The sequence below is a fragment of the Ranitomeya imitator genome, chromosome 2 (genome assembly GCF_032444005.1).
Source record: "Ranitomeya imitator isolate aRanImi1 chromosome 2, aRanImi1.pri, whole genome shotgun sequence".
NCBI classification, from domain to species: domain Eukaryota; kingdom Metazoa; phylum Chordata; class Amphibia; order Anura; family Dendrobatidae; genus Ranitomeya; species Ranitomeya imitator.
Genome location: NC_091283.1, coordinates 631429358 through 631452900, shown reverse-complemented (window position 1 = coordinate 631452900; position 23543 = coordinate 631429358). Strand labels below are relative to the sequence as shown.

The following is a 23543-nucleotide window of genomic DNA, read 5'->3' as shown; positions in this document are numbered from 1 at the left end:
AGGTAAAGAGACTGGAACCTTGTGTCCTCGTTCTTCTCTGCGCCTCTCACCATCCACCATCTACATACTGGGAAGCCCTGGGACATACTTCACCTGTGGGAAGGAATACCATCTAGCTGCCATAACATCGCCCCAGCGGACCCCTTAAAGCAGCGTCGGTCACCCTGACCGAATACCACAGGTGGCGTCACGAACATTTCCCCTTTAAAGACCTTTCCCTTTTACACGGACATCCCAGGGCCACGGACTGGATCAGCCACCGTGACATCTCTCTGTGAACCGCAGGACCCGGTATCGAGTACTCCACGGTCCCATGGGGGCGCTCCACACAGCATGTCACTAAACAGCACAGTGGGTATCTGTAGCCCTATATACAGGCCCACTCACTGATTCCAAGATTATAGACACCTATGATGCTAGTTAGTGGACACACCGTGATTTAACATGTCCCTTTTGTCACATTATTTTCAGGGGTACCATCATTTCTGTCCAGGCCTATTTTATTTAATTTTTTTTTTTAATTCTTTGGAAGCATGGTTGAAAAACAATGTATGACTTTCATTTGTTCATTTTCATAGATCTTTTATTTATTATTACTTTTGTCAGATGCAAGTTATTTCTGTGACGATTGTGGGTTTTTCTGTCATTAAACGAGGGGTACCAACAATTTTGACGAGGTGTGTACATCTTACGTGACCAGATCACAATATTCCTGCATTTGTCCACCATCATAATTATTTTATCTTTATTATTTATTTATATGGCACCATTAATTCCATGGTGCTGTACATGAGAAAAGGGGTTACATACAGGGTTATAGATATCATTTACAGTACATAAATTTACGATGACAGACTGGTACAGAGGGGAGAGGACCCTGTCCCTGCGGACTTACATTCTACCTGATCTAATAAGTACATCCTTCAATTTTTTGAGACAGTTAAAAATGGCATCTTTCATTAAAAATTAGATTATCATTATGGATGGTCTTAGATATATGCTCCTGTTCATTAGTCACTGATTTTACAAATACATCTACAGCAGGACATGTTGATAAAGGGGTGAATTTTTTTAGTTTTAGGTTGAATGCAACTGGGGAGCTAACTCAGATCATCAGATGCATGTTCAACCACTAGTTCTTCCAAGATAAGCAACGCCTCTTGTTCTTCTTCTGAGGGAGATAGTTCATCGTGGAACCATCTATTTAAAATAAGGGATCTGGCAAAAATATTCAAGTTTTTCACTGCTGTGAACATGTCAAAATGGCCATGCAGAGAATGTAAGGCCTTTAGATAATACTGCTAAATCGCAATCAGAAAAGTTGTAATCAGGTAAATTTATTACCTTCATGTGTTTGATGGTTGATCATGATTCTCTTGTTTCCGTTTATTTGTTGATTAACTTGTTTATTTTCGCATTTTCTATTATTCTTGTTTGGACTTATGTTTCTTTCCAGATGTGTGATATCTGAATGATTTCTTGATGATAAGGAGGACATAGATACAGATCTCCTTCTGGGGAGAATAGTTTTTGTGTTATTTCTCCTCCCCCTATAAACACGGTTATTTTGAAATTCACTAACATCCCAAGATAATTTTGTAGATTGATTATCTTGGATTTATTTTTCCCAGTCATCAAAGTTCTTTTCCATTGATGTATTAAAGCTGGAAATTCACCAGTAGATTCATCCTTCAAATTTTCAAATTGCTAGTCAATTTCTTTCTCAAGTTTCTCTAAAAATTGTTTATTATATCCAATTAGCAGTTCAATAAATTTTAACAAACTTATAGTACAAATTTCCTCTTATTTTGAATATGAATGATTCATCTTCAATAGGGAATGGGGGAAATATTTGAATCCTTAACCCTCAAGGGTTAACTGTTTTTGAAGATAGTTTTTCAGAAAGGCACCATTTCACCACCATTTTGTGCATTTATGTAGTAATAGATTTTTGAAGTTTATTGGTATTTCCCTGACCATCCGACTGTACCAAGGTATACTCATTATTAAAAAACGTTATTGCGCTGATCTATCCAGGAGCTTTCCCTGGATCGATAATCCATGCCAGCAGCAGCAGCTAAACCTGTAAAATACAGAAACAGCTATAATACCAAAAGTCAAAAACATAATAAAGACAAATGTATAATTGTATAATTAAGTGATACTAATGGCATGGCCATACTTCTAAACAATATATCACCAATACACAAAAAAGAGTATAACCACAAGTGATAGAGGCTATAAATCAAATTAAAAATCAATTTTTATTATAATGTTGAAAATTATATGATTGAACACAAGGTGGCAACAAGCAGCTGGAAGAGACGTAATATGCACAGATCAAAAGGTTTGTAATAACGTATTGTGGTAGATCAGCTCACTTGGCGGCACATAGAGGTAGAAACATGAACTGGTTTATTGCAACCCTCATAAACCACGTCACCAGAAAACGCAAATGCGGCCATGGTCCTTCATAAGGTAAAACAAAAAGTAGCAAGTCCAGAAAATAGGGCAGGTTAGCCCACCTGGCTTAGAGTCTAGCTTCTTAGTCCTTTTTATCAAAAACAACCAAGAGCCACTAAAGGAAACCGACCATGAATTCCCATATATTATGATGAAAACATAGAATTTATTTAATTAAACAGGTGCAATAACCAAAAAAGCATCAATGATAGTAATAAAGTAAAATTACATACAAACAAAGGCTGCACACCCAGAAGAATAAAAGACCAGTGGAACTGGGTAAAAAGTGCCAAGTTAATATACACAACCAATTGTGTGGTAAAAAGAGTAAGAACCAATATAGCCCAATATAAATAAACAAAGTATACAAATAAATAAATTAAAGTGCTAATGCAAAAAGGAACTGGACTGCTGTTAATGTGAATACATGATAAATAGTGATGAGCGAGTATACTCATTGCTCGGGTTTTCCCGAGCACGTTTGGGTGGTCTCTGAGAATTTGTTAGTGTTCGGAGATTTAGTTTTCATCGCCGCAGCTGAATGATTTACAGCTACTAGCCAGGCTGAGTACATGTGGGGGTTGCCTGGTTGCAAGGGAATCCCCACATGTAATCAAGCTGTCTAGTAGCTGTAAATCATTCAGCTGCGGCGATGAAAACTAAATCTCCGAGCAGTCTCATAAATACTCAGAGACCACCTGAGCGTGTTCGGGAAAATCCGAGCAACGAGTATACTCGCTCATCACTAATGGTAAACATAAACACGTGTATCATAAATTTCACAGCACTGGTTGTGAATATGTGTAAACCATGTAATCCTGAAACGAATGTAGCACAGAGCGGAGATTCACACAAAGGCAATAAAAACAATGCACGAGTGAATCACAAGTGAAAGGTAACTTACTGAGGCAATAAGGATCCCTGGCCCCCTGGGTGGCATCCTCCCCAATGCACATTTCTACACGCTGCCTTACTATCATTGATGCTTTTTCTGTTATTGTACCTGTTTAAATAAATTATATGTTTTCATCATAATACACGGGACTTCATGGTCAGTTTCCTTTTGCGGCTCTTGGTTGTTTTTTCTTTTGTATATTCTGATTGTCCATATATCACTATTCTGGTCCAGCTTTTTTGGTTGCAGGGATATTACTTCTTATTTATTTCACTTTTTGCAGTTATATAATTAACCATATAGATTACCCTGCCATCTTTAAGCATCCCCTTTGTTATTTTTATTTTAATCCTTTTACCAAAGACACTCAATCCAGCATATCTGCAACCTCCACACACACAACTCTGGAGTTCACAACTCAAGGCACACCTACCACTGAATGATTCAGGAGGCTGACTATTTACCTTCTAAACTCCATTCTGGGGAGGAGATATGCTGACTGGCCTCCCATCTGCTCTTCAGCTGTTCACTTAAAAATCTAGCCATTAAAATAGCCAATTAAGCCCTCTAAGCACTCAGTGTGCTGGAGCAAGTTCCCTAAGTTCATATAACTAAAGATAACAACCTTAGTGATACGTATGGTAGAAGTAATAAGATGTATAATTATGTGCTTAATTCTAAAACTCTGGGAAAAACTGTCAATGAAAAAGACCTGGGTGTATGGGTGGATGACAAACTCATATTCAGTGGCCAGTGTCAGGCAGCTGCTACAAAGGCAAATAAAATAATGGGATGCATTAAAAGAGGCATAGATGCTCATGAGGAGAACATAATTTTACCTCTATACAAGTCACTAGTTCGACCACACTTAGAATACTGTGCACAGTTCTGGTCTCCAGTGTATAAGAAAGACATAGCTGAACTAGAGCGGGTGCAGAGAAGAGCGACCAAGGTTATTAGAGGACTGGGGGGTCTGCAATACCAAGATAGGTTATTACACTTGGGGCTCTTTAGTTTGGAAAAACGAAGACTAAGGGGTGATCTTATTTTAATGTATAAATATATGAGGGGACAGTACAAAGACCTTTCTGATGACCTTTTTAATCATAGACCTGAAACAGGGACAAGGGGGCATCCTCTGCGTTTGGAGCAAAAAAGGTTTCAGCATAATAACAGACGCGGATTCTTTACTGTAAGAGCAGTGAGACTATGGAACTCTCTGCCGTATGATGTTGTAATAAGTGATTCATTACTTAAATTTAAGAGGGGACTGGATACCTTTCTGGAAAAGTATATGATTGAACACAAGGTGTTACAGGGTATATGTACTAGATTCCTCGATAGGGCGTTGATCCAGGGAACTATTCTGATTGCCGTATGTGGAGTCGGGAAGGAATTTTTTCCCCAATGTGGAGCTTACTCTTTGCCACATGGGTTTTTTTTTGCCTTCCTCTGGATCAACATGTTAGGGCATGTTAGGTTAGGCTACGGGATGAACTAGATGGACTTAAAGTCTTCCTTCAACCTTAATAACTATGTAACTATGTAACTATGTATCTCCCACCCAGTAGTTTACCAGTGACTTTGTCACAGAAAGTTACAAAAATTTAATGAATATATGTCACACATAAGTTGATTAAACTAACAACATGATTAGTAGAGTCATATATGTAGCCATATGCTCAGGTCCTATATGATGTAAAAAGTTCATCGGCTGACAATAAGCATACTAACCTGAGGGCATCTCCTCCTGCTGGGATGGTGCCAAGAGCATGAATGAGGGACTGTCTCTTGTTTTTATTTATTTAATTTTCTCTTTTTATGCCTTTCGGGCTGCCATTTATTGACTACATCGTAGTCCTTGGACTGCATTGGACCAGCATGGTGTTTTTTTATGAATAAATTCTTGAACCAGGAAATCGGGAAGTTTTTTATAAAATATTTAATTTTTTCATTTTCTTTTAACTTACTGGGTTAGTAATGGGGTTGTCCGATAGACACCTCTCCATCACTAACCCCTGAGCTTGATGCCAGCTGTCTTTATACAGCTGACATCAACCCAAAAAAATATTACCACGATTGCCACCTCGGGGGGGGGGGGGGGGGCAATCGTGAAGAACCGAGCAAGCTAATGTGATGCACCAATTCTGAGGTGACTGTGGGCTGGTATTTTTAGGCTGAGAAGGGCCAAATAACCAGGAACCTTCCCAGTCTGATAATGTTAACATAGGAACCCTTCTTTGATCTCATTTTCACAATTCTTGCATCCATTGAACTTGTGAGTTTTTGGAGAGTTTCTGCTTGTATTTCTTTGCATGAAGTCAGAATAGCCTCCCAGAGCCGCTGTTTTGATGTGAACTGCCTCCCGCCCTCATAGATCTTTTGCTTGATGATATTCCAAAGGTTCTCTATGGGGTTGAGGTCAGGGAAAGATATGGGCCACACCATGAGTTTATCTCCTTTTATGCCCATAGCAGCCAATGACTCAGAGGTATTCTTTGCAGCATGAGATGGTGCATTGTCATGCAGGAAGATGATTTTGCTTCTGAAAGCACATTTCTGCTTTTTATACCATGGAAGAAAGTTGTCTGTCAGAAACTCTATATACTTTGCAGAGGTCATTTTCACACCTTCAGGAACGTTGAAGGGCCCTACCAGCTGTTTCCCCATGATTTCAGCCCAAAACATGACTCCTCCACCTCCATGCTGATGTCGCAGCCTTGTTGGGACATGGTGGCCATCCACCAACCATTCACTACTCCATCCATCTGGACCATCCAGGATTGCTCGACACTCATAAGTAAACAAGACTGTTTGAAAATTAGTCTTCATGTATGTCTGGGCCCACTGCAACAATTTCTGCTTGTGAACACTGTTTAGGGGTGGCCAAATAGTAGGTTTATGAACCAAAGCAAGCCTTTGAAGGATCCTACACCTTGAGGTTCAAAGGACTCCAGAGGCACCAGCAGCTTCAAATATATGTTTGCTGGTTTGTAATGGCTTTTTAGCAGCTGCTTTATTAATCCAATGAACTTCCCTGGCAGAAACCTTCCTCATTATGCCTTTATCAGCACGAACTCGTCTGTGCTCATATTCAGCCACAAATCTCATAACAGTACGATGATCACGCTTAATGTTTTCATCTCTTGATGATGGCATTGCACTATTTGATGCTTTTCGGCAGCAGAGAGATCCTTTTTTTCCCATGTTACTTGAAAACTGTGGCCTGCTTAATAATGTGGAACATCATTTTTAAGTAGTTTTCCTTTAATTAGAATCACCTGGAAAACTAAGTATCAGATGTGTTTAAGATTGATTTCAGTGATCCATTGACCCCTGAGACACAATACCATCCATGAATTTATTTGAAAAACAAAACAATAAAATTATGACACTGAAATCCAATTTGCATAATAATTTGGAACACGGTGTAGTGTGTGTCCAGCAGACAGTATGTGTGTGTGAAGCTGCCTAAGGATTGGCATTAAGCTTTGGGTCTTTCCACGCTGCTATGCCTTACTTGTTCTTGCTTTATGGTCATTTATTTGAACCATTAATCCAGAGGTGGAGAACCTACGGCCCATGCCATGGTGTCCTTTTCTGCGGCCCTGGGTAGATTCCCTGGTACCGCAGTGCTCGGGCCAGCAGCTGCATTTTAATGGCCACAGCCCGTTTAATTGCTTCTGCGACTGCAAGGACACACATGCAGCTTTCAGTACAGAATGCTGCAGCCCATGCACTGAAAATGCTGGGGTACCTTGGAGTGCTCCATGCTCCAGCCTTGTGATGTCTATATGCCTCCATCCGATCCTGTGATGTCTATATGCCCCATCCCATACTGTGATGTCTATATGCCCCCAGTCCCTTCTGTGATGTCTATATGTCCAAATCCCCTCCTGTGATTTCTATATGCTCCAGCCTGTCCTGTGATGTCACGCCCAAGCCCCTCCTGGGATGCGTTTATTGCCCTAGAGCCTCCTGTGATGCATATATGCCCCCTGATTCTCCTGTGATGTCTATATATCACCAGCCCTTTGTGTAGTATGTTATATTTTTAAATGATTTCAACACTCCAATTAATTAATACTAATTACTGAGATATTGATATGGTTTCATATAAGTTCATTATATAATATTCAGTATTTCCTTAAGGTACCGTCACACTAGACGATATCGCTAGCGATCCGTGACGTTGCAGCGTCCTGGCTAGCGATATCGTCCAGTGTGACAGGCAGCAGCGATCAGGCCCCTGCTGTGATGTCGCTGGTCGGGGAAGAAAGTCCAGAACTTTGTTTCGTCGCTGGATCTCCCGCTGACATCGCTGAATCGGCGTGTGTGACGCCGATTCAGCGATGTCTTCGCTGGTAACCAGGGTAAACATCGGGTTACTAAGCGCAGGGCCGCGCTTAGTAACCCGATGTTTACCCTGGTTACCATCATTAAAGTAAAAAAAACAACCACTACATACTTACCTACCGCTGTCTGTCCCCGGCGCTCTGCTTCTCTGCACTCCTCCTGTACTGGCTGTGAGCACAGCGGCCGGAAAGCAGAGCGGTGACGTCACCGCTCTGCTTTCCGGCTGACCGGCGCTCACAGCCAGAGCAGAGAAGCACAGCGCCGGGGACAGACAGCGGTAGGTAAGTATGTAGTGGTTGTTTTTTTTACTTTAACAATGGTAACCAGGGTAAACATCGGGTTACTGAGCGAGGCCCTGCGCTTAGTAACCCGATGTTTACCCTGGTTACCGGCATCGTTGGTCGCTGGAGAGCTGTCTGTGTGACAGCTCTCCAGCGACCAAACAGCGACGCTGCAGCGATCCGGATCGTTGTCGGTATCGCTGCAGCGTCGCTTAGTGTGACGGTACCTTTACTGTATGAAGTTTGCAGAAGGTCATTGAAGCTTAAATGTACCTTTAGCAAGATGGTCAATCTAACAAAGGAATGTAAATGACCAGTAATTTGTTTATCTACTAACAAAGGATTGTTGGCATTTCAAAGATGAGAGCTACCTGATTAGCTCATTCTCAGGAGAGGGTTGTTAGGTGTCAAGTTTCCGCTGCTGCACAGGGGGAATCTCGAACCATGCCCACTGCGGTCTCCCATTCTCCTCCAGCTGCAGTGGAACCTGCTCAGCAGAGACATCAATCCCAGCGTCTGGCTCAAGCTGATACTGTGCGCTTGGTTAGGCTACGTTCACATTAGCGTTACGCTAATGTGCGTCGCTGTTGCGTCGGCGACGCAGCGGCGACGCAGCGGCGACGCGCCCCTATGTTTAACATAGGGGGCGCGTGCGTTTTTTTGTTAGCGTTTTTCGACATGTGCGTCGTTTTCTACGCTAGCGTCGGACGCACGAAAATGCAACAAGTTGCATTTTTTGTGCGTCCGATTTTCGTCAAAAAACGATGCACGCGTCGCAAAACGCAGCGTTTTTGCGCGCGTTTTTGGTGCGTCGCGCGTTGCGTCACCGTTGCGTCGCTGACGCACCGGCGGGCAACGCTAATGTGAACGTAGCCTTACTGCTGCCTTTCCAAGCTCAGCCTTTGTAGCCAGCACTGATCAGTGGCGAGCAGACGTTCCAGGGACTTTGCCTTGCTTTTCCCCTACTGAGCATGCCCACGGGTCGACCTTTCATTGGAGGTCGGGGGTCACATGCTCAGGTTCTGTAGCAGCTCCTATTGGATCACTAGAAAGGTCCTGGGGAGCTACAGCTATAATAGGTTTATATCCTACAACCAAAAGGAGTAAATACGACCCATCTACATATAAGATACAAATAATAACAAATTTTATTATAAATATATAGCAATACAGATAAATAAACACAATAAAGACAAGGTACACGCAGAGCTAATGTACATAGGATCTGGGACACTGAAAGTTACACCATAGGTAGATAGATCTGACAGGGGCCTATCACCTCTGAACACAGATCAGGGACGACTAGTATGTCATAAAAAAGTGCATAGTGCTTAATTAAGTAATCCTTCTATTAAGTGCAGCTATTGAACTAGCCCAGATGGGCACAAAGGAACCCCTGTTAGATCTATCTACCTATGGTGTAACTTTCAGTGTCCCAGATCCTATGTACATTAGCTCTGCGTGTACCTTGTCTTTATTGTGTTTATTTATCTGTATTGCTATATATTTATAATAAAATTTGTTATTATTTGTATCTTACATGTAGATGGGTTGTATTTACTCCTTTTGGTTGTAGGATATATTCGTTAGTGGAGTTTTTCCCTGTTACATATGTCCATCCTTAGGGCATATCCCTGTTTGATATTCTTTGGTGATATGCATCAGTGGTATTTATAGCTATAAAAGGTTTGCATGGCCGCACAGCCATGCGCTAGTATAAATCAGTTATTGTGTGTGTGTGAATGTATGCCTGTTCTGATGAAAGCTTCGAATCATACCCATCCCTAGTGTTGATGAATGCTCGCGAATGTTGGAGCAGTCTAGCGCCAGTTAGAGCCATCCAGCACAAGGCACAATCTATAGCGTCAATCAGCAGCGATAGCCAGTGCGGCACCGTGCGCAACCAGTGAGCTTACCTGTCCCTAGTTAGGGTGGTTAGTGGTGTTTGCCAGTGCAGCGCTAAATCTATTTTAAGTTTAATTACTCCTTACACCACTGTAGCGGTGTCGAGCGCAAGAGGCGACGTGGGACTCTTACCCTGAGTCTTGGGGCAGAGTTCTGTGACTCCTTGCTTGCGCTCTCTGTGCGGTATCGTGGCCCTGTGACGCAACAGGGTTTGCTTCCTTCATACCGGGTGAAGCTAACCCGTGTGTATCTTCTCTTAATACCGCCATATAGTCCATCATTACCGAGCAGCAGGTGTCTTCTCTACACGGTGGACCAGGACTGCGAACGCATCTTATATCGCCTCTTATTTATATTTGGTCCGTTCCGCCAGTCCTAACAAGGGTATCTTATGTATATTAATTATATGTTAGATAGATACTTGTTCTTACTGTATCTATTTGGCCTTAGGGGGTTTCATACTGGGAGACCATGATATAGATCAAAAGCCTTTACATTAGTTTGTATGGGGTAGTTTAACATATAAAAGACACATGCAAAGGGGACACATAGTTGGAAGAGTGATGGGAGACACAGAGACACGAAGCTGATTGACTTCTACCATACTATGTAATGTATGACTTTATTGATTACGTGCTATTTGAGTGACTATTTATTATCTTTTATTAAGTAAATTTATTTTTGTTCATTCAATTTTCCTTGAACCTTAACAAAACACCATTCAACTCTTGTTTGTTCATATCAGGGAACATTTTAATTCAATACAATCAGGGAAAGGTGCTCTTAGGTTAATTAAACATGTTAAAGAACAACATAATGGGAATTCTGCCATTTTAAGTTTTGCAGGGATTGAAAGGGTTAAATCATCAGTTCAGGGAGGGGACCATCACAGACTGTTACTTAGAAGGGAAACTGAATGGATCCAGCGAACATGGGCACAAGGTTCAGCAGGTTTCAATGATAAAGTTGATATGTCTGTTTTTTAAGATTTAACAATGTTCATCTTTATTTCAAAGTGTGTATACACATAGATTTTAAATGTTGTATATTTATATGTTGTCCTAAAGTCTAAAGGTGCAGTAGGTGGATCATAGTCTCCATTCATTTTGGATGACATCACAGGTGAGGGCGGCTCTGTGCTGTTACCTGTATATGAGCCACATCACTTCCTTTCCATCCAGGGACCTGTAGAAGCTCACACCTGCGTGAAATGTCCGTCGTCTTGATCTTGATGTTCTGTCCACACCATTCCCTCCTGCCTCTGATGTTTTATGCGACTCCAGAAAGGATTGCTTTTAAAGGGATGGTGAGTGCTGCCACTTTTCTGACTACATATGGACAAAGCCAAGGAATCTCTGTATAGCTTTGACTCCACGTGCAGCAGCCTTTTAAGGATGGAAGAGACTTTCTCAGGATCCATCCTGAGTCTGGTGTCTGAGATAATATAACCCAAAAAGGGAAGGACGTACTGTTCAAAAACACCCCTCATACTTGGCGTAGAGTCGATTCTCCCTGAAACGCTGAAGAACTTGCCAAACTGCTCGTTTGTGGAAGGCCAGATCCGGGGAAAATATCAAAATAACATCCATATACACAACAAAGCAGGAATAAAGCAGGTCCTGAAAGATATCATTGATGAACTCTTGAAAAACTGCTGGTGCATTACTGAGACCGTAGGGCATCACTCGGTATTCATAATGTCCATCCCTGGTGTTGAAAGCCATCTTCCATTTGTCTCACCGGCAAATACAGACTAGATTGTGGGCACCTATCAGTGGGATAGGGTATTTATTTTTCACCTTGATCTGGTTGAGACCCCGATAATCTATACAGGGTCGGAGTGATTGGTCTTTCTTTATAGCGAGCAAAAACCTGGCCCCGGAAGGGGAGGAGGACTTCTGAATGAACCCCCTGACCAAATTCTCCTGAATGTAGTCCAGCATAGCTTGAATCTCAGCCAGGGACAGAGGGTAAATTCAGCCTCTAAGGGGTGTAGATCCAGGAATCAAGTCAATAGGGCAATCATACGGCCTGTGGGGCAGCAAAGTCTCTGCTTCCTTTTTGTCAAATACATTGGCAAGGGACCAATAGGTAGATGGCAAACTGGGCAGCGATGCTGGAGATGACGGGGCCTTACCGGATGTACTGGAGCCAGACATTTCTCATGACAGGAATGTCCCCAGAGGGGCACCTCTCCAGTTCTTCAGTCCAACACAGGTTCGTGCTGTCGTATCCATGGTAGGCTTAAGAGAAAGGCGTGAGACATGTGGGAAAGAAGATATAAGACTATGCTCTCAGTATGAAGCATCCTAATATGGACCTCAAGCGGCTCAGTAGCCAGACGAATCGTCTCCTGAAGAGGTCTCCCATCAAAGGATGTTATTGCTAGAGGGTTTTGGAGCAGATGAACTGGGATTTGGAACCGATCCACTACAGACTGGAGGATAAAATTTCCTGATGCCCCAGAATCCAAGTACGCAGACTCAATATACTGAGATTCACCGGTTGTCACGCCCAAAGTGTCAGGGGTACAGAGGTGTGTTTTCCGTTTATGGAAGCCTCTCCTACCGACCCTAGATGCTGGAGTTTGTCTGGCTTCACCAGACAGGCTCGATTGGAGTATCCCATGTCTCCACAATACAGGCACTGGCTTTTAGCGCGGCGATCCCTCTGTCACTGACTGTCAAGGACAAAGCGGTCGAACTGCATGGGTTCAGATGAAACCTCAACAGGAAAGGGTAAAGGAACAAGCAGCCTTTGAAAAGACCGAACTAGGCATCGCGATCCTCTTTCACGTGCCACCTCACAGGCACATTCTCGGAAACGAAGGTCTATACGGATGGCAAGGGAGATCAGGTCATCGAGGGTAGTTAGTAGGTCTCGACCGGCTAGCTCATCCTTAATGTCTCTGGAAAGCCCCACCCAGAATGTCACCACCAAAGCTTCATTATTCTATCCGAGTTCGGACGCCAGAGTGCAGAAGCGTTCCGCATATTGTCCCACAAATGAATTGCACTGATGTAAATGGAGAAGAGCGGAAGCTGAGGAGGTGGTTCCCCAGGTTCATTGAATACTTTGCGAAAAGCCTCCAAGAATGCAGGCAAATTGAAGATAATCGGATCCTCTCTCTCCCATAATGGGTTCAAACACGCCAGGGCCTCTTCTCCCAGGTGCAACATAAGGAATGCCACCTTTACTCGGTCCAACGGGAAGTAGTGAGGAAGCAGTCCAAAATGTAGCTGGCACTGACTGATGAACCCATGGCAGAGCTTCGGATTGCCATCAAAGCATGGTGGAGCTGTGAGTCGGGGGCCTGGATCTCGAACTAAGCAGACAGTCTGTGAAGTCTCCAGAGAAGACACTGCTTCAATATGCGGGAACTCTGGAGAGATGCTTAAGGCCTCCAAGTCAGGGACTGCAATTGCACGGACAGCTTCTCCTGCGCATCTTTCTGTCGGCAGAGATCTTTGTACATGGTCTGATCAGGCAGGATCTGGGATCCAGCAGGGTCCATGGCCTGAGCAAACTGTCACAGATGTGGTTTGTGGAACCACTGGGCCACGGACCACGAAGAGTCTGGAGAGGCATGACCAAGCGAACACCTGACTGTTTACTAGAGCCTCTGATGGTGAGGTTAGACTTGGCTCCCGATGAACGCCAGGTGCCACTCCAGGGTAGACCAATTGATGCAAAGCAGACTGACCCAGAGAACAGACTGGATGGAGCAGCAGGCAGAGTTTGTATCTGAGTGCAGTAGGCAGAGTTCGTATCAGAGTGCAGCAGAGTTCACATCAGAGTGCAGCAGACAGAGTTTGCACCAGAGTATAGCAGGCAGAATTTGTATCAGAGTGTAGCAGGCAGAGTTTGTATCAGAGCGCAGCACGCAGGGTCTACATCAGAGTGCTGCAGGCGGGATTTGCACCAAAGTGCAGCAGGGACTGGTATGCAACCTTACACAACATAGACATAAAACAGGAAGGTTGCTCAGGCACCTCCCCAGTGGGTAGGGAGCAATATATACTTCTCCACAGCCATTGGCTGGAGAGAAAATAGCAAGCGCACGCACTGGTCCTTTAAGAGGGCAGAGGCGCGCGCGTGCTCTAAGGACATGGCTACAGGCCCGGCTGGAAGGTTTGCTGGAAGCATGCAGAGCCTGGGTGAGTGAAGGGACACCCCAGAAACCCTGCCTGTCAGAGCATGGCTCCGGCGTGGTGCTAACACCCTCCGACCAACAAACCCTAAAGAATCTAAATGAAATCTCTGGGTAGATAACATATGTTCTCAACATGATTGTTATCTGAGGTGATCAGTTTAAGAGTTGTAAGGTAGTAATCATGGGTGTTATTTTCAGACACTGCATAGTATTCTTATTTGTAAAATGTATGGTTCTAATTTAAATATTATTATTATGATAATGTTTTTCATTTATTTTGTTTATTTTATTTGCTATATATAACTTTTTTCTATTTTGTTTCTGAGCTACTCACCCTTTTCATTTTCCCAAATAAGAAAGTTAGGCCCATGTTTTGCTTTGCATAGGACCCAATCAATTGAGCTCAATCTGATCCTAGAGAAACATAAGCCATTGCATATTTTCAATATGTTGTTAGTTTTTGCATGAATATGGAATCGAATAAGAAACCAACTCCGCGTTGTCTCTGACTGTTCTCTCCTCTACATACTTCTACACGACTGGTGCACAGCTTTGTGTGTAGCACTGCTCCCTCCACCCTCACTCCCTCCTGCCTTGTCACATCCTCCTCAGTTCTGTGGATGCTCTAGTCAAACCAGAGACAAGGATGCGAAGAGACTGCAAGATCCCCCTGCGAGGTAAGGGATACTTACAGCTGAAGCTTTATAGAATTGTGACACAGTTAGTAACTAAGTGGCGTTCCTACAGCATTACATAGTAGAGATGGTCAATAATGTGATCTCAAGATCAAACTTTACTGTTGGTGGGTGACCAGTGGGCTTAGAAGATGCGAAACGAGATTTAGATTAACACATTTAGGCTACAATACTTGATCATGCATGAGGATTAGACCCATCAATTTAAACTGAGAAGTTGCAGTGGTTCTTCTCATAGATATGGGGGTGCAGATAGAGTATAGAAAAAGTATGAGTTCCCATGAATTATCTCAGTGTGAAGAAGTAAACAGGTGAGTTACATGAGTAGAACATTGTGGAGAGCTGCTGCTTGTTGAATATTTAACAGCATTGGATTGAGTTTCCTTAGTGTATAAAATACAAAACGAGAAGAGAGTTCAAAGTTGGGACATGAAATGTTGTCACTTCCTCGGAGATAACAGAATCAATGACCCAATTGCCAAATTATTGGGGACAATTTCAAAAATTCTAAAAGAGACAACAATCTTAAGAATGTTCCAACATGTAACATCATACAAGTAAAGGATCATTAGATGTGTGAGGTGAGGGGTGTGTGAACATTCTTAAAGCCATATTTATATGTATATGGAATGGTAGTGAACCTATATGAGCTTAATACTTAGGGAAAGGAGGTGCGTACTGTAATAAATAACCCAGATGATCATCAAATCCTCATAACACAAAACTCTCTGAATGTTATATCATTCATCTATATAAATAACCCCTTGACGACAACAGATTCCGTAAAGTAAAAATAAAGGTAACCTTTTAACACTATGATTTTTGGGGACTTTGGACATTCCATCCTGACAAATATTTATTTCTTTATTTCATTTTTGGATGGACACATAGTGGTGATGTACTGTTGTAATTGAACCTCAAAAATTGGTCAGAAAGAAAAAAAATTTTTTGAATTTTATTATAGAATATTGATGCAAAATATGTGTACATTGTATTATTTAATATTGAAATAGTGTGTATAAAATATCCCATCACAGGAGATGATCATCCAGGTCTGAAGGTCTAATGAGCCTGAAGTGGAACATACACATATTGGTATCTGATGTACTATATATGTCTAGAATATCATATCTTTGTTATCATTACAATATACTATTTGCTCATGCAAAATAGGTTCTTCTTACTTAGGTTATTTAATATTGGTGAATTTTATGTAGTTGGGGGGGGCATTTGAATTACTTTTGTCATTGTTTAATTATTTTTATAATTTTTTTACACTCTCTTGGATCATATTATCAAGGTGGTCCCCAAAGTCTTCATATATAGATTGCTGATAATAGTGATATAAGGGTAATGTCTAGGAGATCATTGTTACCAATGAGCCCTATGTCGGAGCATGGAGTGAAGACACAGATGACATGCATGCTCCACAGCTCAGTAAAGCCCAAGGAATCCTTCTGACATCACCAATTATTACAGTGGTTTCCTTATTTAAAAAAATAAATAAATACACAAGCAACAACTTCAGTACTGGGGAAATCAGTGTTAAATATAAGTGTTGGGTTGATAATCCGCTGGTGCGTCAACAGCATAATAATACATTCCAGGAAACGAAAAGACAACTAGACAACACATGTATGAAATCTGAGTAGCTTATTTAGTCATTACATGTGAGGACTACGTGGTCACAAGCTACTAGCCCAAAAATTAACAATCTTTTCCAATCTTGGCTATCCAGTGCTCTATGGAGGCAATTGTGATAGCCAGAATTCTGGGTCAAGTAAGAAGACTGCCCATTTGAGTTGACTCATAGTTTTCCATGCATATGAGTTATTCTTATTCTTATGGCTCTCTTCTTGAAATCAATTAGATTGCAATGATGACAATAACTGCAGATCTCCAGTATGGCTATACATTTGAATGACACAAATCAATATACTTGACTGCTCCATAGTAGGCTAAAATGTGGCTGAAAGATGTCCATATCATGTTTTTTACCACATTTTTCAACTCATTATTTTGAAAAAAATTAACCTTGTAGTATCCTAAGACTAATATATCTTAATGCCACCCTCCTTCCACTAGCCAACTAAACTATCAACAAATTAATTTGACTTATGACTTGTCAGCTGGCAAAGATATTGTTTGATATGTTTTAGACCTGGGTCTCTCTCTTATATTGGTGGCTCTTCATGCATGTTCTTTATCATTACATCAATGCTACTTTTGATGGCTTGGCAAAGAAAACAATCGCTTGGTATGTACTACGACTTCTTTAGGACTCTTGGTGAATGTGCTCCTGATAGGAAAAGGCAATGGTAAGAATTCACTTATGTGAATATTGTCCAGCAGAGTACAGCCCAATAAGAGGCTGATTTTGGAGCCAATCTCTTGCAATCTCTATTTCTAATTTAATGATTTAAGAGCAGCTTATTAGACCTTACTGAGGATCTGGTCTCTGAGTAAATGATAATAATAATAATAATAATAATAATAATAATAATAATAAAAATGTCATTCACGTGTTTTGAATAAATGGAGGTGAGCCTTTAAAATAATTTGATTTTGAAAACTCAAGGAACCACAGCCCAATGAGGGGTGGCGGTGCCAAAACCTAATTCTGCACTGGTGCCAGCTATTGACAGTCCTGTCAACATCCAAAAATAAAATCAGCCCTGGCACATTTACTGTATTCTGCTATTTACCAAGCTGTAGTAATAGTCTCCGTTGTACAGTACAAATGCTTGCTATAGACACATTAATGTTAACTAATTTATGCTTTATTTATTCTGTTTTTCTCCTGCTCCCTTTTCCCCTCAATCTGCATTTCTCTGCTTTTCCTTGCCCTTTGTCATAGGCTCCCTCCAGTACCTCCTTGGTTTTCTCCTCCTCCTTCCCCTTTCACTTTCTTACCCTTTTTCCCTCTCCCCTTGTCCCTCACTGTGTACGTGTTATCCCTCACCCCCAACAGCGAGCTGCCAATCCCATAACCTTTCCCGTGTTCCCTCACCTCTGCCCAGTCAGGCACGAAGAGTTTTCCTGCAAAACAACCAGATCTCAGCTCTGGGCCCTGGGTTATTTTCTCCCTTCACATCTGTTCTATGGCTTTTTTCAAATCGCATCTCTGTGTTACGTCCTGGGACTTTCCAAGGTTTGGAGCATCTAGAGGAGCTAGATCTAGGCAAGAATCCCAATTTACCACCTCTTCAGCCAGACACCTTCAGTGGTCTCAACTCTTTGCTGTCCCTGCACCTGTATCAGTGTAATATCCACAGGCTACCTTCTGAGCTGTTCCGAGGCCTCTTCTCACTGCGCTACCTCTACCTTCAACACAACCGACTGACAGGCCTGCCGGTGAGATGCATGTTTATCTACTGTTCTGTTTATCTACTAATTTTATGTTCTCAGTCTACCCTAAAGCCCTTCATATACATTAGGCTACTCACAGCCAAACACGCCAATATCCAGAGGTTTGGCCAACAATCTAATGTATATTGGGCGTTGGACAATTAATTGTCAAGGAAGTTAAGGATCCGGCATGTCCGAACTCGGACTGCCAATCCTTTTGCTCTCCAAGAGATAAGTAAGCTCCCTTATAGAAAACACAATGGAACAAGTGTTCCTAAATATGGAAGAGCCGGCCGAGATGACTGTCTAATCTAATCTGTATGACGGCTTAAGAATCTACATTCTCCAGTTTTCAAAATCTGTAAACTGACAACCTATTAGGAAACTACAGAAAAGTAATCTGTTTTTTCAGATCTATTGTTTTGCATAGATATTATCTTTTCAAGAGGAAATACATGTATGAAACACTTGGAGATTGTTCGGATTATGTTCTTTTATTTGAGATGCTTTAAAAAAAAACCTTGTATATAGCTTTTAAAGAGTAACCAATAATATAAAAATTAACACTTTAAATGTTCTTGCGTCACGGTTCTACTTACTCTCCACTTCTCAACTTGTAGAAATAAGGACAGGAATCAATCTGATTCCTACCATTTTATCAGGTTGGCGGTTTAGAGATGAAGATTTTGCTAAAGAGGCTTACTATTCCGATACATTTTGCGAGTAATGCAGTGGTCAAGAGTCAAAGTGGGGAGGAGATGAATGATCTCCCAGGACACATACAAAAAAGTCATATTTTTCTTACAGTTTTGTTTGCAATACGAGAGCCTGGACAGCTTATTTGTACACAGGAAGTTTTGCTGTGAATGTTTTTAAGGAAATTATGTGGCTAAGTTTCACATTTCATGCATTGCACTACTACTACTCCAGGTAAATACCTGATAAAGCTGCTTGGGAATGCCAAAGGGGATTAAATATGTCAGAGTAAAAGGGGTATACTTTAAGGAATATAAAGTTCAACACATATTCTGGTTTGTTTCTTTACTCCTTAGGCCTCTTTCACACTTCCATTTTTTACAATGAGTCACAATCCGTCAAAATGCTAAAAAGACGGCTCCTGTGCAGATTGTAAAAAACTGAAGCAGTGGATCCATTTTTTGACGGATCCGTCGAGGCAGTTGTTGCCAGAAATTAAGGCTATGTGCACACGTTGTGTATGTGTCTTCGCCGCATTTGTTCACTGCGAAAATGCATACACAACCCATGTTAAAAATAATTAAAAAAATAAAAAATTGTGATATTCTCACCATCCGGCGTCCCCAGCAGCCTTCCCGATTCTCGCGATGCTCCCGGTAGCTCCCGTTCCCAGTGATGCCTTTCAAGACAATGACCTGTGATGACCTAGCGGTCTCGGGTTATTGTCATCACTGGGAACGGGAGCTGCCGGGAGCATCACGAGCATCGGGAAGGCTGCGGGAGACGCCGGAAAGTGAGAATAGCACGATTTTTTTTTAAATTATTTTTAACATTATATCTTTTTTACTATTGATGCTGCACAGGCCGCCTTGGAGCACGAGCATCTCATTAACTCAAAATTGAAAATAAAGATTAAACAACAATCACAGGACGATTTTCATCAACCCGGGTGTCATTGTAATCAGTATAGCGGTGTCTGACACTGTCTGTAGGTTACTTTGCACAACTCTGCAGGCAGATTCCCTTTAAAATTTTACTATAGGTTGTCATACAATTGTTAATACAGCTTTATTCACATTCGATTATATTCTACTGAGATTTTAAATGTCCATTTTATTGGACATAAAATCTAAACCCTAGAACTTCTAAATTCTAGAGCCTTTAAAAGAGCCTTTAAACTCTATACCCCCTAAACTCTATAATCTGGAACACATAAACTCTAAACCCTACAGCTTCTAAACTTTTAAATCTAAGGGTACCGTCACATTTAGCGACGCTGCAGCGATATAGACAACGATGCCGATCGCTGCAGCGTCGCTGATTAGGTCAGACAGCTCTCCAGCGACCAACGATGCCGAAGTCCCCGAGTAACAAGGGTAAACATCGGGTTACTAAGCGCAGGGCCGCGCTTAGTAACCCGATGTTTACCCTGGTTACTGTTGTAAAAGTAAAAAAAAACAAACAGTACATACTTACATTCCGGTGTCTGTTTCCCCCCCCCCCCCCCTGTCAGCTTCCCTGCACTGTGTCAGCACCGGCTGGCCGTAAAGCAGAGCACAGCCGATAGAGCTCCTAACCTTTTAACCCTAAAACTCCTAGACTATAAATCCTAATGGCAAATTCTCAATCCTACTGCTCCTGAGCTCTAAACCTTATGAATTTGAGCTTCTTTTAACAGGCTAAAATCTTGTGTTCATCTAAAAAACTCCCTTCCCCCATACCACCTACTTCTCATCATTTCCACCAGATGAGATCACACTATGATTCTTCTTGCAAAAACATAATTCCGTTCTGACTACAAGCTACTCTGCCAATATGCATGTATTCCATTTAACATTCATACTTCTCATGTACCTATGTTCTAGTCTTCGTGTGTTGGTATTTTTTTAAGTTTTAGTCAAGTGTACAGTTTACTATTGTGTTATCAAAAATAATCAGACAACCATGCTCCATACATTATTATATCATTCCTCATCTGAGTATTGTCGCAGGGATCAAAAAGACACTTCGTTGGACAATTGGAAATTGTCCAGTAGATATTGAATCTTACAAATCCGGACAGGAATTCATAAACAATAAATATGTAGAGAAAAATAATATTTTATAATATTTCATTTCCCAGAGGAGCATTGCACGGCGAATAAGCCTCCTTACCTTGACAAGCCAGAGATGGTATGTCACTCTCCATAAGGAGAAACGTTACCCCTTAGACCCCAGTCCAGAGCCTCTCACCTAGCCAAATCAGTTCTCATGCTTCGCACTGACGAGGGCCAACAGCCCGAAACACCGTGTCTGCGAATTGAGATACTGATTTGGCTTTTATCCTGTCATATTGCACAACTCGTTAAAGGGTTGATTGTGACTCGTAGGATCGCTACTTCCAACAGGTGGCACTATAGAGTTTAAGTCCTCTTTTTCTCAGAAGAGGCAATTTGCATAGAGAAAAATAAAAAATTTGAAAAAAACACACAAAAAAAATTCGTAAGACTATAGGCTGAGGGAAAAGGAGTTTTTTTTTAAAGATCTTGAAGAGAGGGCAATGGGGAGTTTGGAGATAAAACTGCTTCTGATGTACTGTTCATGGCCAGTCTGGCCTTAAGTAGACTTTGGAGTACATGGATGTCAAATGAGAGAGTTTGGCAGAATAACTACGGTATTTTGGTATGAACAAAACACTCTAGATGCCATAGGAAAATGGAGAATCATCCGAACAACACATTTCATTTTATCCTGCCATCTGAATTGTAAATCAAAAATGTTCTATGGAACAAGAGAGTATGATTCATTGGGACAAGGTGTGCAATGGGTAAAAACAAAAAGTAAAACAAGTCAACAGAGGATTTCTATGCCCAAACCAGTGTAAAGAATCGACACACAGCATGGTAAGTTTGGAGCCCATGGGTTCAGGGGCAATATCCCCTTCAGGTCAAAACCGGAAATATTTATAATTTTCTCTCTGTATTCCTAAAACCTAAGTATTTGCACACCACACTCTTCATTTTTTTTATTTTCTCCAGTATAAAATAAAAACAATAAAATACAAATATATACACTGCTCAAAAAAATAATGGGAACATTAACATCCCACATCCTAGATATGACTGAATTAAATATTCCAGTTGTAAATCTTTATTCATTACATAGTGGAATGTGTTGAGGACAATAAAACCTAAAAATGATCATTGTAAATCACAACTAATATCCCATGGAGGCCTGGAGTTGGAATGATGCTCAAAATCAAAGTGGAAAATGAAGTTACAGGCTGATCCAACTTCAGTGGAAATGCCTCAAGACAAGGAAATCATGCTCATTAGTGTGTGTGGCCTCCACGTGTCTGTATGACCTCCCTACAATGCCTGGTCATGCTCCTCATGAGGCGGCGGATGGTCTCCTGAGGGATCTCCTCCCAGACCTGGACTAAAGCATCCACCAACTCCTGGACAGTCTGTGGTGCAACATGAAGTTGGTGAATGGTGCGAGACATGATGTCCCAGATGTGTTCAATCGGATTCAGGACTGGGGAACGGGCGGGACAGTCCATAGCTTCAATGCCTTCATCTTGCAGGAACTGCTGACACACTCTAGCCACATGAGGTCTGGTATTGTCCTGCATTAGGAGGAACCCAGGGCCAACCGCACTAGCATATGGTCTTACAAGGGGTCTGAGGATCTCATCTTGGTACCTAATGGCAGTCAGGCTACCTCTGGCGAGCACAAGGAGGGCGGTGTGGCCCTCTAAAGAAATGCCACCCCACACCATTACTGACCCACTGCCAAACATGCTGAAGGATGTTGCAGACAGATCGCTCTCCACAGCGTGTCACATCTGTCACATGTGCTCAGTGTGAGCCTGCTTTCATCTGTGAAGAGCACAGGGCGACAGTGGTGAATTTGCCAATCCTGGTGTTCTGTGGCAAATGCCAAGCGTCCTGCATGGTGTTGGGCTGTGAGCACAAACCCCATCTGTGGACATCGGGCACTCAGACCATCCTCATGGAGTCGGTTTCTAACCGTTTGTGCAAACATATGCACATTTGTGGCTGTGATGCGGAACGTGGAAGCAAAAGTGGACCATCTAGACCGTAGGCAACTAACCCCCCACGGACGAGCTAACCAGATGGACCGCCCCCTATACAGGGAGAGTTAGGGGCAGGCCCATGAGAGACTATCGCCACGGAAGCTGGAGGACCAAGACGAAAAAGGAATACGATAGAGAAAAAAGAACCAGCAGGGTAAACGGAGACACAGAGACTAGTAGGATTGCAGCAGAGACGCGGGAACTGGCGAGGTGCCGCGGAGACACATAGACTGGCAGAGTAGCGGGAAAGACACAGAGACAGGCGGGATACTGAGGTGAGACGGAGACTGGCAGGATTACGGCAGAGACACAGAGACTAGCGGGATACTGAGGTGAGATGGAGACTGGCAGGATTACGGCAGAGACACAGAGACTGGCGGAATACTGCGATTTAGACAGAGACTGGCAGGATTGCGGCAGAGGCACAAAGACTGGCGGGTTATTGCGGCGAAACAGATACTGGCAGGATACTGTGGTGACACGGAGACTAGCAGGATTGCGGCAGAGACACGGGAACTGACGGGAACTGCAGAGAAAAGAGGAGAAGACCTAGAGTCAGAAATCAAAGAAATGCACAGAGATGTAGGCAGCCTAGAACACCTGAAGCACAAATGATCATAGGCTCAGGGAAGAGGAAGAGTGTTATGACCTGGTGGTCAGGACAATAATGGAC

General features: G+C 42.2%; 1 protein-coding gene across 1 annotated transcript in view; it reads left to right on the top strand.

Moving 5' to 3' along the window:
* Window positions 1–14508: 14508 nt before the first annotated feature.
* RTN4RL2 (reticulon 4 receptor like 2) overlaps window positions 14509–23543 on the top strand; it is a 94714-nt gene continuing 85679 nt past the window's right edge. The window contains exons 1-2 of the mRNA XM_069752604.1: window positions 14509–14730; window positions 17606–18102. Coding sequence (XP_069608705.1) covers window positions 14700–14730; window positions 17606–18102 — 528 coding nt within the window. The 5' untranslated portion in view covers window positions 14509–14699. The remainder of the gene's footprint in view (window positions 14731–17605; window positions 18103–23543) is intronic.